Source organism: Camellia sinensis, chromosome 4 (genome assembly GCF_055761805.1).
Source record: "Camellia sinensis isolate YWXY chromosome 4, ASM5576180v1, whole genome shotgun sequence".
NCBI classification, from domain to species: Eukaryota; Viridiplantae; Streptophyta; class Magnoliopsida; order Ericales; family Theaceae; genus Camellia; species Camellia sinensis.
In genome coordinates this window covers 185391979-185406270 of record NC_138964.1, presented here as the reverse complement: position 1 = coordinate 185406270, position 14292 = coordinate 185391979, and the positions used below count along the sequence as shown (strand labels likewise).

Below are 14292 nucleotides of genomic sequence, written 5' to 3'. Positions count from 1 at the left end.
GAGTCTCTAACATTACTCTTAATATTAACCATTCATTCCGATTTACTTTGTTTCTAATGAGACGAATAGCACAGGCATTAATTTCCCATGATATAAGTTTAGTTAAGGAAGGTAAGGCAGGTGAGGCAACAGTTAAGAAAGAGCTATAAGAGTAGCTCCAATGGCTTGTCATTGAAGTTGCTATTGCGATAATTTGGTAGCTCCAGCACTCTAATGGCCATAAATAGCAGCTGCTATATTTGAGAAATGTCAAAACTTGTGTCAAATTTGACACAAGCTTTGGCAACTACTATTTGTCCCATTCATCAAGAAACCTCTCCCTCCTTCCCTTCCTCCTCCTCCTAGTAAAACATTCCTCCCTCTCGCCCGCCATTTTTGTTGAATAAACACAAAAGTTGGTGTTTTCGTCTGGCCGGATGTCTGGCTGGTCGTCTTAAAACCCCAGTTTTTATGCCAAAATAGCAAAAATGACAGCTAAACCATTGGAGCACCATTGTTATTTTTCATCCATTTTTACTATTCATTGTCATAATTTGGCAATGGCAATGCTGTTATAGCATTTGGCCTTGGAGTTGCCAAAGTCATTTTATAGCAGGTGTGCACAAAAAATGCTCTCCAGTGATCTGCCATATCCCTTGCTAAATTATAGCAATGCTATAACTGATGCCAAATTTGACAAGAGTTTTGGCAATTGCCAAACTTTCTAGTTCAACAACCAACCATTTTTGATTTCCGACAAATAGCAACAAACAAGAATTGAACAAGAGAATACCAAGAAAAATTTAAATTTCCTTCAAATTTTTACATAGAAATTTCCAAAAATAAATTATACAACCAATATTTTTTGAGAAAAAAAATAGATCAAAAAATAAGGGAAAAAAATAAAGATTATAGGAACAAAATATTAAGAATAAAAAAGGGGGGAAAAAAACTTGTAGAGAAGCTCCGACAAATCTCAATAGAAAGAGAGAATAGTACAAAAACCCTAATATTTCCAAGCTATGTGTAAAATTCCACAACGAACAGATTGGTATTCGACTTTAGCAAACTAGAAAAAGCACCCCAATCCTCATAGGATTCGGCTTCAACAGATGGGAATTCGAGGTTTGTTACGATTGGAATATTGTCAATTTAGTAGTCTATAGAGAAGAGGCAATAAGAATCAGACTCATCTATGAGAATGAATCTTCGAGTGAAGTGGGTTTGGGTCAAATCGGAGATTATAGTGCCATGAACGAGATACAGACTTGAATCGACAAAGAGATTTGATGTGTAGAAGAGAGAGATAATGGAAGACGAAAGATAAAAGAGAGTGGGTTTGGGTGAGATCGGAGATTATAGTGCCATGAACGAGATACAGACTTGAATCGGTAAAGAGATTTGATGTGTAGAAGAAAGAGAAAATGGAAGACGAAAGATAAACAAAGAGAGAGGTCAAAAGAGAGAAGAGATCGAGATCGAAAGAGAGAGAAAGAGTAGAAGGATCTGGAATGGAAATGATTTTTTTTTAGGATTTGGAAATGATCAATGTGTGAGGGGCATTTGGAATGATCTCAAATGGAAATTAAATTTTTATTTTTATTTTTATTATTATTTTGTAGTGGTATGTGAATGGTGGGATGAATTATATTTATATATTTTTTTCAATTTTTGTATTTATTTATTTTTATTTTTGTCTAGTCGGGTAGAATGTAAATATATGTATATATATATTTTCATTTTTTTTTTAAAATGTCATAAAAGATAAAAAATAAACAATAAAAAATATTTTAAAAAACCTATAGCCAAACAACACTTATAAAATTAGAGGGAAAGTTGATTGGGATTTGCCAAAATAGCATGTGACTATTCAAACAATAATGCTATAATTTGACAATTTACTACTATTCATTGACAAATTATAGCAATGGCAATATTATTATAGCATTTGCCATTGGAGATGATCTAAGATTTAAGCCTCATTTGGTAGGTGCGTAAAATAATCTAAAAGTCATTAAAAAAAATTTAAAAATCAACAAATATCAAAAAATTGAAGATTCGTCTTCATGCACTATATTTTTTGCAAATCTTTTTGTAAAAAAATTAAAAAAAATGATCTCAAACATATAAATTTTGTTCATCTCATATTTTAACTAAAAAAAATTAAAAATCACCAAACAAATATATATTCTCAACCGGCCCCTTAGTTTGGTTAGGCCCAAATAACCAACACATCCTTTGAAAACCATTTTGATATTGGTTGCTAGTTCTCCCAATTGTTAAAATAACAGGGCTAGTCGATCCCCTCTTAAAAAAATAGAAAATAAAAAACTTTTAATTCATTTATTTATCTTTCATAAATTCAATAACTAACCTCATCAATAAAAATGATATTTGTCTAGCAATGAATTTCATTGATTGAAATCTTTTCTCATGTAAGTTATAATAATAATAAAAAAAATTTGGTTTCTCATGTGAATATAGGCCCTGTTTGGTGCAACTTAAAAACTGTTTATTTCAGCTTTCAGCTTAATTTAAGCTATTTTGATGTGTTTGGTTTAGTTTATAACTTATAGTTTATAACTTATAACTTTTTGGAAGTTAGAAATCAGCTTATTCTTTGAGTGTGGCTGGAGATGCTAAATTTATAAGTCAGAAATCAGCTTATGTTCATAGTTATAAGTTATAAACTGTTTAAGCATAAGGTATAAACACTTTCCCACGGCTCTACCAAACAGGGCCATAGTAAGGGTCTGTTTGGTAAAAATAAATTGTCTTTTAACTAAAAAATAAGTGGTTTTGTTTCATTAAATAAATAAATTTTCATAATTTTTTTTTCCATAATCATAGTTGAATGAACAATTTTACCCTCAGATTAACTAGTGATGGTGTTAATAAGGGCTACACAATACTATAAATGCAATATGGCATTTTTTCAATATTATTTAAAAGAAAGTCAATATTAAAATTATAAAATTTAATTTTTTTAAATTAAAAGAACAGTCAATGTAATTTACCATAAAATTTTTGAAGAAAAATTACAAATCAGATGTTACTCTAAAAAATAATTATACACTCATAAAAATATTTACGAATATTAAAGTTTATAAACTTTATTATTAATATGAATTTATTTTTCAGATACGAATATTTTACCTTAAAAAAATAAAATAAAAATCTACAAACTCCCCAGGGTTCCCTCATGTAGAATAGGATAAGAAAATCCCATCGAACTAGAGGCTAACAATTTACTAATTATTTCCCATCCACACACGCCCTCCCTTCCTCCAAAGCCATGAACGCCACCACCACAGTCATGTCTCTTACACCAACAAAACCTTTCACTCATTCTTCCCCTCAATTTCCCTCATCTCCTCCCCAACATCTTCGCCCCCTCCGATCTCTCTCTCTCATCCCCATCAAATCCAGAATAACCACCAACGCCACCACCAACGACGGCGGCAACGCATCACCACCGCCTCCGCCGCCTATAACGCCGCCGGACGCCGTCGAGATCCGATTCCGGAGAGGTTCGAGAAGGAAATCGAGACAGCAAGATGGGGGACCGAAGAAGGCAGAGCAGAAGGGTACGGTGGCGACAAAGGATTGGGAATCGATGAGCATGACAGAGAAGGCGATAGAGCTTTACATGGGAGAGAAGGGCTTGTTGTTCTGGATTAACAAGCTCGCTTACGCTTGCATTTTTATTGTGATTGGGGCTTGGATTTTGTTCAGGTTCGTTGGTCCAGCACTCAATCTCTACCAGCTTGACTCTGCCCCTCTCTCTCCAACCTCCATCTTCAAGAGCTAAGCCCCCATGTTCGTTCATTATCATTACCTTTTTGGGGCTTTGAAAGCTCAAAAAACTGAAAATTATGTGGTAGAATGGGGAATTTTGTAAGTTTAAAATTCATTTGATAAAAATTTCAAGTGTGGAATTAAAGCAAGTTGTGTGTGATATTTATTTGATAAAATTTAAAATTTATCATTATTTTTATTTTTATATTATAGTGTGGTGGTAGAGGCAGTTATGAGAGATGATGGTTGAGATAGAGGGATAGTGGTTATGGACTTTGTGGTGATGGTGTGCTAGACTAGAGGTAGAGAGATTGGGGTGGTGATGGTGGTGGTGGTGGTGGTGTCAAGTATGAAAACTCCATTGGGCTTCGTTATAGCCTTCGTTTGGCTTTGGGATTAAAATAGGCATAAAAAAATAAAATAAATTAAAAAATTAATAAGATAAAATATTATATTTAAATCATAGTTATTTTAATTTTTTTTTTATAAAAATCAAAAAATTTATCGCAAATGAGGTTTTTGCAGTCCCAGATTAAAATAGTTAGAAAGTCAAAAAGTCAACTCGCATTCCTAACGAGCCCATAAAAGTTTAGAATCACCAGTTTAAAATTAGGCTGAAACGTGTTGTTGGGTTTTGTAAGCCCATCACAGAGTTTACATTGATGTTTGGAGCAGTTTAGTTTTTAGGGCTTGTCAAGTATTTTATTTTTATAAAAAATTACGTTGATCGGATATTAATAATCACTAGATTAGATCAAATTTTTGTCAACGGTTATTGATATTCGATTAACGTAATTTTTTTTTATAAGGATGAAGTAGTAAATGAATTCTAAATATTGACCAATTTAGATCATTGATGTGCACTCTGTAATGAATCCACGGAGACTCAATTAGAGAGAAGTAGTGTCCAAAGTTTAAATTAAAATTTGTATAATGATTTTTTTAGTTTTTATATTTAATATTAACTCAAAAAATTATTATTATCTTATGGTTGTTTACTAGAAAACAAATTGAGGATTGTAATCAATTAGTGCTTCAATTTATGGCTTTATGATTCTAGATTCTAGTGATTGAATGATCTCTTTTGTAATTTTGAAGAAGAAAAAAAAACATAGTTGAATGATACTGGTGGTTATGGCAGAGGAATTGTGGTGGAGGTGGAGAGTGGTGGAGGAAATTTAGTGGTGAAGAGGTGGTGATAGTAGAAGCATGATTGTTGTAGTAGTATTGAAATTATGATGGTATTTATGGTGACAATTTTTATGATGGAAAAAAATAGACAGTGGTGGATCACCTTTGGTTTAATTCAACTCAAATGGAGGGAGCTCCACCGAAATAATAATAAATAAATGATTAAAGGTTAATAGATTCGTATATCAAGATTTCAAGACATGTGGCAGGAACAAAGTAGATTACCACCTGGACTCTTCATGAATCGAACCCGAGCCGCCTTCCGTGGGGGCAATCCAAATTTTTATTGGACCACCGCCGTTGGTAGTTAAAAAAAAAAAACTGTATTTATCTCTTAAATCAATCATACTAAAAATATTAAAATGGTTATGTTAATCAACGAAAATTTGTTACATCACATTAAAGTAACACAGTAGAAATGTTTGAAATTTAATTTCTTTGTTATTTATAATAAAATCATATCACGCAATAAATAAATTTATATTTGGGAATGAATTTATAATTAAACCATATCATGCAATAAATAAATTTATATTTGGGAATGAATTTAATAAAAATAAATTTTAATTTGTAAATTTATTAGGCTTCGTTTGGCAAATGAGTTGTGACTAATTTAGTGGGTTGTTTTGAGAAGGTAGTTAAAAACTGACTTTTTAATTTTATTTGACTTTTTTTGAAAAAATGTGTAAAAAAGTAGAGTGGTGGTTTTCAATTTGAGCCAGTACACTAAAAAAACAAAATAGATTAAAAAGTTGATAAGACAGAATGTCACATTCAAACCATAATCATTTCACTTTTTTTTTTACAAAATCACTAAAAAAAAAAAATCAAAAGTTTTTCCAAACGAAACTTTTTTTAGCCAAGATAAATAATCAAAAAACCAAAAAGTTAAGCTAAAAAAGTTTGTTCGTTTGTTTTGTTTTGTTTTATTTTTTTTTTTTTTGTTTTATTTTTTTTCAAACGAAGGCTAAATTGAAACTTGTTGACTTTCCTTAAGTTTTGTAAACTTGAGCATGAGTTTCAATTTTTTATTTTGGAAAAATTACAACAAAAATTTCAGAATTTAACCCGTATAATAAAATAAATCATGAATTTTTAATTTTTTAATTTAAATTCTAATTTATTTATTTATGATTTTAACCATTAAACTCAATATAGGTATAATTTTCATTGATTTTAAAGACTAAAATTCTATTTTTTCCCCATTGGTTTTACTTAATGAAAATATGTAAATGATTTATATTGAAAACAAATAAAAATATTAAGATTTAAATTGATAAAATTAAAAATTCAGAATTTATTTTGTTACAAAAGTCAAATCTTAAAAAAAATGATAATTAATTTTAACCATTTCATAGTTAAATATATATATATATATATATATATATTATCATAACAAAGAAATTAAATTTTCACTTGTATCACTTCAATATTTTAATGTCATTTTGCTCCGCAAGTTTATTGTTGAGTAACATAATCACTTTGGTATGATTAAAAAGGGTGAGCAGCAGATATATCGATCCACTAAAACCGATTAAACCGAACCGATCCGTCGCATTTTGGACGAATGCGTGATGACGAGCGGACGGTTACGGATTGATTTTCTCCAATCCGCCAATTTGGCGGACGGATGGCGGATTTGAGATCCCTTTGGCCGCAACCGAACCGCCAAACCGCGAGCACCCTTAATAATTTATAAGATTTTGTGTTTTCAAAAACATATATAAATGTAACAATACAGAGACATACAATCTCTACTACTGCTATGTTCATAGTTTTTGTGTTTTGAATTGTTTTTATATTTTAAGAACCACATATTGTAATACTTTATGTGGATAAGGCATGCTGTGATTATAATATGTGGATGAGGCATGCAGTGATTTTGATATTCTAAAGTTTCAAACTTTCTTTCTTTGGATAAGGCATGCAGTAATTGTAATACTTTTTTAAGTCATTGGCTGTAATATTTTTTTTTTTTTTTTTGAGGAAGTGTACAAGTTGAACTATGTTAAAAATTTATAAAATTTCAAACCGCCAAACTGATTCGCATTCATCCGCCAAACCGTCAATCCGCTCAATCCACATCCGCCGGATTGACGGACGATGCAGATTGATTTTCTCCAATCCACCAATTTGACGGACGGATGACAGATTGGAGATTCCATGGCCGCAACCAACCCGCGCCCACCTCTATGCAGGAATTGTTGAGTAACATAATCACTTTGGTATGATTAAATTATGCAGGGATGGAATTATTAGTAGACCATGAGGGGCTATGCCACCGTGGTCTTATTTTAAAGTGAGAAATGCTGGATAGTTTTCATGCTATGCACAATCTTTTACTTATTACATATGGTCCTCTGTCACTTGATGGATGAACATATTGAAACTTAAATTTTCTTTTTTTTTTTTTTTGTTAAAAAAAAAGAAAAAGAAAAAGAAGCTTCTATGTGATGTACAGAAGAATTGCAACACCAACACATCTAACCTTCGTTTGTTTTTTCTGTTATTTCTTTAAAGCAAAGTTTAATAATATTATTATATTAACCACATTTTGGGCCTTTTTGGAAACATGAATAAATAGTGAAAAGTGAACTTTTAACTTATTTTGAGTCACATTATCTCATACATAAAATAGTAAAAAAAAATTTAAAAAATCAAAATGTAAGTTTTTAACCATCTTCCCTACCATCATGAGAACTTTCAAAAACTCCCGAGATAGACTCGGGTTTCTTGTAATAATTGAATATTAATAAGATTCATGCAAGACGTGTTGAAGAATTTTAAAAATTTAAAAAAAATATTGATTTTCACTTTAATAGATAATTGAATTAATATATTAAAAAAATTAATTAATTTATAATTTCTCTTTATTTATATGTTAAAATTGAATAGATGTGACTTCTCTTTTGTTCATACTAAATAAATATTAGTATTTCATGTAGTTTATTTCTTATTCTTAAATTGAAATATGATCGTTTATAACAAATGACATATCTTGACTCTTTGGAATTTCAACCGCAGTTCCATCCTTGATTAAATGATACGTGTGTTTTTGTATTTTATAAATTCCAAAAATTAAAAACATTATCTATGTGGTATAATATTTTCCATCTTAACTAGTAAGTGCTTATTTTTTAAAATAATTTAAAATTAATTATTATTTAATAGAAAGAATTCAAAAATATCAAGACATTCTCAAATTTAGGGATTATTATTTTGACCTCCTCAATTATAAAAATATATCATTTTCACTCCTTGTAAACCATTTTCAAAAAATATGTATTTGTATAATTTTTATAATTGAAGGGGTTAATATGTATAAATTCATAAATGAAGAGAGTAAAATGATATTCATTAATAATTAAAAAGGTTAATTAACCATGAAAATAATACAATCGGTTAAACAACAATGTTAAGAACAAGTAAACCAAACACAAAATTGGATACAAAATATAAATGAATGAACAAAATCTTATAAAGCTTATTTTGTGCGGTGGTGCTAGATGCACTAATTAGTGTACCAATACTGGTTATGCTATTATTATTATCCCCACTCATTATATAAATTATAAATACAAAAAATTTCTTAAATTATGTCACATCATCAATTGATATATTAATTAGTATACTAATTGGTATACACAATATTATTCTATTTTGTAAGATCCACTTCTCAAAAATCCTATTTGTCTATTTGTGTCCTAAATTTAATTTATGCATTGTCAGACTCGCCTTCCTTCCCCTTCGAATAATTCTTCGGAGAATCTTAAGTAGTGCAAGAGTCGCATCCTAGCAATGAATTTGTAATATTTTGGCAACGATTCCATCGGAAAGCCAATCAGAATCAACTTGTCCAATCAGAAAGAAAGAAAAAAACAAAAAAAAGGCAATGACCCAAGTGAGTGTTCTCTCTCTCTTGTATTCAAAACGAAAAACAAGCCGTTCCTCGCCGTTTTGGCCTATGTACTTTAAAACTTGTCTGCTCTTCTAAAACAAAATCATTACCGGCATAAAAACCCATCTTATTCTTATTTTTAGAGAGGCTGTTTTCGTGACTCAAATTTTGAGATTGTTGAAATCAAATCTATGGAAGACAATTCCATGATCAAATGGACCGAGCCCGGGTTCTCTGGACCCTGTTTGTGTGTTTTTTGTAACATGTTTTTGATTTTGTGAAGAACAATGGAAGCTGAATTGTCCAAGTCCAAGGGCTGGGGCTGGGGCGGGGGCGGGGGCTGGGGCTGGTGGTTACTTGTATTAGTGATCGCAGTTCTTGTTTTCGCCGCATCTCTGCTCACTCTTTGGAGGAGTTTTTGTCATTGGGGCTCAAGGCGTCACCATGTTTCGGGATCTCCAGGTGCCATTGTCGACAAATATGCAGCTGCTCTTAGCATTGCTATACAATTTTTCGATGTCCAAAAATGTAAGGGCTTGTTTGGTTGTGTTTTCCTTTTCTGTTTCATTTCACTCATGCTCTTCAAAAATAGAATAATATGTCCGAAATGATGTGAAAATTCTCATTCTTTGTCAAAAATTTCAAGTGTTGAGATTTTACTACTTTGTGTTTCGATTTCTGTTCTCTGTTTTCAATTATTTCTGTTTCACTTTCTATCCAAACTTGAGCTTGGAAAGTGATTTGTCCAAAATGGTGTGAAAATTCTCTTTCTTTGTTGAAAATCTCCAAGTGATAAAGTTGATAGCAGAAAGGTGAAAAGGAAATCTGCCTGAGTATTATGAAAAAACTGGTGTTGGTATTGTTTTCATGTCTCCAGAAGGGGAAGTAGTTTCATTCTCGTTTAAGTTGGTATTTGATTGCTTGAGGATGTTACTACTTTGTGTTTGCAGCTGGTAAGTTGGTGAACAACAGGATTGCTTGGAGAGGTGATTCGGGACTAGAAGATGGAAGGGAAGTGAATTTAGACCTATCCAAGGGAATGTATGATGCCGGAGATTTAATCAAGTTTGGCTTTCCAATGGCTTTCACTGCAACAGTTTTGTCGTGGTCCATCCTCGAGTATGGAGACCACATGAAAGCAGTGAAGGAGTTGGAACATGCTCAAGACTCGCTCAAGTGGATCACTGATTATCTCATCAATGCCCACCCTTCTGACAATGTGCTCTATATTCAGGTTGCTGAACTCTTTTTTAACTATGAAATTTGAACGTAGAATTCTTTCGACATCACATACTAAATGAAAACTACTATATATGGACTCATTTGCGGTTCATGCAATTCCTAGATTTAGTTTGATTGTTTCACGAAGTTTGGGGATTTTGAAATGTGGCATCCCATCTCCTTTCTAACAATGATCTCAGTCATATTTTCCTTCTAATTTAGCATAAAACTTCACACTTCATTTCAGGCATTTTTCATTATCCATTTTCGTGATAATAATTTTTCTTTTCATCAAGATCTTGATCTTCTTAGATTAGAGTTGTACTCTTTAATGTTATTTTTAGCTCAAAGCCTTTCTTATGGGTCAGCTTTTCAACCTATAATTCTAAGAAGTATAATAACCAGAAAACCGCTAGGGCATATGAATTTTATAGGGCAAGGAGGGTCTAGTACCCTTGGTTGAAGAAGATCGTTTTCATTTTCAAGCTCAAGTGCAAGCTTTATAGAGAAATGGCCAAAATTCAATTTGAGGGGTTCTTTTTTTTATTTTCAAACTGGACCTTACACAAGGTTGTCACTTTTCCTTGTGCATGCTACATGTTCATGTATGTGTGTACATTGTGGTGTTATACTTGCAAAATTGTTGCCATTTTCAGAATTGAAACCGCAATTACTGGCACACACAAAGTGTTTTAGTAAGCCAAATCTCTATAAACTCGGTAGTTAAAGCTTCTTAGCTATTATTTTTGTACGTGTGTGTGTTTTGAAAGGTGGGTGATCCAGAATTGGACCACAAGTGTTGGGAAAGGCCTGAACTCATGACAGAAATGAGGCCTCTCACGCAGATTAACACAACACATCCAGGAACAGAAGTTGCAGCTGAAACCGTGGCAGCCATGGCATCTGCATCGCTAGTTTTCAAGAAAATCGACTCCACTTACTCGAAATTGCTCCTCAGGCATGCCCAACAATTGTTTGCTTTTGCTGATACTTATCGAGCTTCTTACAGTATTAGCATCCCACAAGTTCAGACATACTATAATTCTACAGGATACGGGGATGAACTCTTGTGGGCAGCGTCGTGGCTCTATCTTGCAACTGCAGATCAGTCGTACCTTAGATATGTGACGGTTCAAAATGGGAACGCGTTTGCTAATTGGGGAAGTCCTAGTTGGTTTACTTGGGATAACAAGTTAGCCGGAGCTCAGGTGTGCTATATCAAAATTTTGTTTCTTTTTGATTGAAACAATCCAAACGTTTGCATTTCATAGGACTGAAATGAAATGAAATATATACTGAAATTCTAATATTTCAACCGAAACGCTCCAAAACAACAACAACAACAACGAGTTGTTTTGACACCTATTAAGAATATTTAATAATATGTTTATTTTTTATTTGTCTCTATTTGTTTAAAAGAAAATTTTGATAATAAAGAAAAGTATTAAATTTATTAGACTATGAAAACTAGATAGAAGAAAAGAGATAAGGTGGATAATATTTGCATTGTTTAAACATTTTTTTTTTAGAATAGCAAATCTTTAAATTAAATTTTTATTTTTATTTTTATTTTTATAATGAGCTTCCAATATTTATAAACGTCAACATGTTCAATTATTTTTGTCAACATTTATATAGATTTTAGCTTTTTTATCTCTAAACATTTTAAATTTCTTTTTTCTCATTTCTCTTATACGTTCCCAAAACATTTCCGAAATGTTTTCATTTCTAGACTAACCGAAGCAACATAATCAAATGAAATTTTTTATCACGACACCATTAAGAACAAGTGAACATCAAAACATCCATGTCAATGGATTTTGTTTAATCTTGTCTCTCATCATTAGACTCTGCAGTGACGAGAGTCTCGTGCATTGGGCTGTCTTTTAATTGAATTTGAATCTCGAAAAAAAGAATATCTTGTCTCTGATTTGATGGAAATTGTGCTTTTAATATGAATATTCTAGTCTACCTTGCCTTGTGTATTGGGAGAAGGAATACTAAAAAATTCAAAAAAAATTGCAACTTTTGGAGCAGGTTTTGTTGTCTAGGATAAACTTCTTCGGTGCAGAAGGAATATCAACAGCAGAAAATCTTGACCTCCAGATGTACAGGATAACCGCGGAGGCACTTATGTGTGGGCTACTACCAGATTCCCCAACCGCCACATCCCACAAAACCGACAGTAACATTCTTTCCTGACATTATTTTTTCAATCATAAACATGAATTTTTCATGATCATGCTTCTATGATGTTATTTAGGATTTGGAGATCTTTGGAGTATAACTTTTCATGCTTTGAAGTAACAAGAAATTGTACTATATGATGGTATACAGGAGGACTGATATGGATCAGCCCGTGGGACGCCTTGCAATATCCCATAGCCTCTGCATTTCTAGCAGTCCTTTTTAGCGACTACATGGTCAGGTCTCAGACGTCAACTCTGTACTGTGATGGGGAATTGTTCAAGCCAATGGACCTACGCAATTTCGCCATTTCACAGGTACGCTCTTAGGTCGTGTTTGATTCACAAAATTAATAATCTTATTAAATTAGTATGGTATTCACTATCCAATTGGATTAATATCCATTCGATTAATAATTCTACCCCTACTCTATTACTAATAATCCTACAAATTTATTGGATTAATTATCCATTGGATTAATAATCCTACACTAAAATATTAAAACAAATACAGGATAATTGGGTCTACGTATTAATAATCACAATCCCATACTCTAATTCACCCAATCAAACATGCCCTTATAGTCTTGGAATTGTGTTCAATTTTCAGATGCAAATTAAAATGTAATAACAATAAATTTCTAGTCAAAACAAATATACTTGCCTGCATTATCTCAGCAGCCCATTTCATCCCAATTTTTGGTACACTCACAGAGCTGCCCTTGATCGAACCCGATTAATTGTTATTTTTTGTGGTTTAAGGTGTCACTTGGAATGCGTTAGAATTAGTTTTTTGGCCACTTTAAACAGTATTTTTTTGCCCTATTTATGTGTGCTATTGGATAGCACAGGCAGCCAAAGATGAGGGTTTGTCAGCAGCATATAAGTTACTTTTTCTTGCGGCTTATTTTTATTTTTATTATTTTTTTTAAAAATTATTTCAATTTTTTTTAGATCCATCTAGACTAAAAAACTCGAAAAAATTAAAAATTATTGAAAAAAGTTCACTAGAATAAGTCAAATTTTATTTCTTTTAAAAAAACGCATAGAAGTTTGCTTATTTTTGTTTTTACACTTATTTCCAAAATTTATTTATTTATTTTCTTAGGCAATTGTTTAGTCTAGATAAATCTAGTAATATATTTTGACTCAAAGTCGAATAAAGTTTACTAAAAAGAAAAATGAGTTTAAAAAATACCGCAACTTATAAGCTGCAGTTACAATGACTTGCTTGCAAGCAACTCAAGGAAAAATGACCTCTAATACCTTTTACAACGATATATTGTTGTCTGTAGCCAATCTTTAAGAAATATGTTGCCACCGAAAAAATTTGAACTAGTTTCAAGGACTCTCATGGCTCAGTTTGAAGCTATAAATAAAAAATAGAGCTTGAATATATAGCTCAGCAATTGCAATTAACGTTCATGGAAGTGTTGTTACTCTTTGAATTGCTTAAGCAACCTCTTATGCTCAGGTTGAGTATGTGTTGGGCAACAATCCGATGGAGATGAGCTATTTGGTTGGCTATGGGAACAAATACCCTCAATATGTACACCACAGGGGGGCTTCAATTCCGGTTGATGCCACCACTGGCTGTGAAGATGGGTTCAAATGGCTTAACTCAACCAATCCCAATCCAAATTTGGCAATTGGAGCACTTGTCGGAGGACCATTCCAAAATGAGACTTATATAGATTCCCGGAACAACTCAATGCAAGGTGAACCAACCACTTACAACAATGCGCTCATTGTTGCACTCCTTTCTGGATTGGTAACTGCTTCTTCAGTAGTCCCGTCTTTCGCTTAAAAAATAATAACATTGTACTGTATAATCCATCCTGCATTGTTGTACAATGGGAAAGAGTTGTATTTTGGTTATTCTAGCAATTAGCTATTTGGAATATGTGGATTTTGACGAGTATTGGACATTAAGGGTATTTTGGCCTCGTTTGGTAAAACTGTGAAAAAATAATTATAAATTATAATTTAACAGATTATAGTTTATAGTTGTGAATATAA

At 32.1% G+C, this 14292-nt stretch overlaps 1 protein-coding gene across 1 annotated transcript; it reads left to right on the top strand.

The window, feature by feature from the left end:
• Positions 1 to 8807: 8807 nt before the first annotated feature.
• LOC114294506 (endoglucanase 2) lies at positions 8808 to 14292 on the top strand. The gene is made up of 6 exons (XM_028238642.2): positions 8808 to 9394; positions 9817 to 10100; positions 10858 to 11295; positions 12125 to 12272; positions 12425 to 12591; positions 13748 to 14292. The coding sequence occupies exons 1-6, from the start codon at positions 9154 to 9156 to the stop codon at positions 14078 to 14080; spliced, it is 1611 nt and encodes a 536-aa protein (XP_028094443.2). The 5' UTR covers positions 8808 to 9153; the 3' UTR covers positions 14081 to 14292.

Coding starts and splice junctions, on each gene's coding strand:
- LOC114294506 (XM_028238642.2), top strand. CDS start 9,154: ATGGAAGCTGAATTGTCCAAGTCCAAGGGCTGGGGCTGGGGCGGGGGC. Junction 9,395..9,816: donor ATTTTTCGATGTCCAAAAAT/GTAAGGGCTTGT, acceptor TTGTGTTTGCAG/CTGGTAAGTTGGTGAACAAC. Junction 12,273..12,424: donor CACATCCCACAAAACCGACA/GTAACATTCTTT, acceptor GATGGTATACAG/GAGGACTGATATGGATCAGC.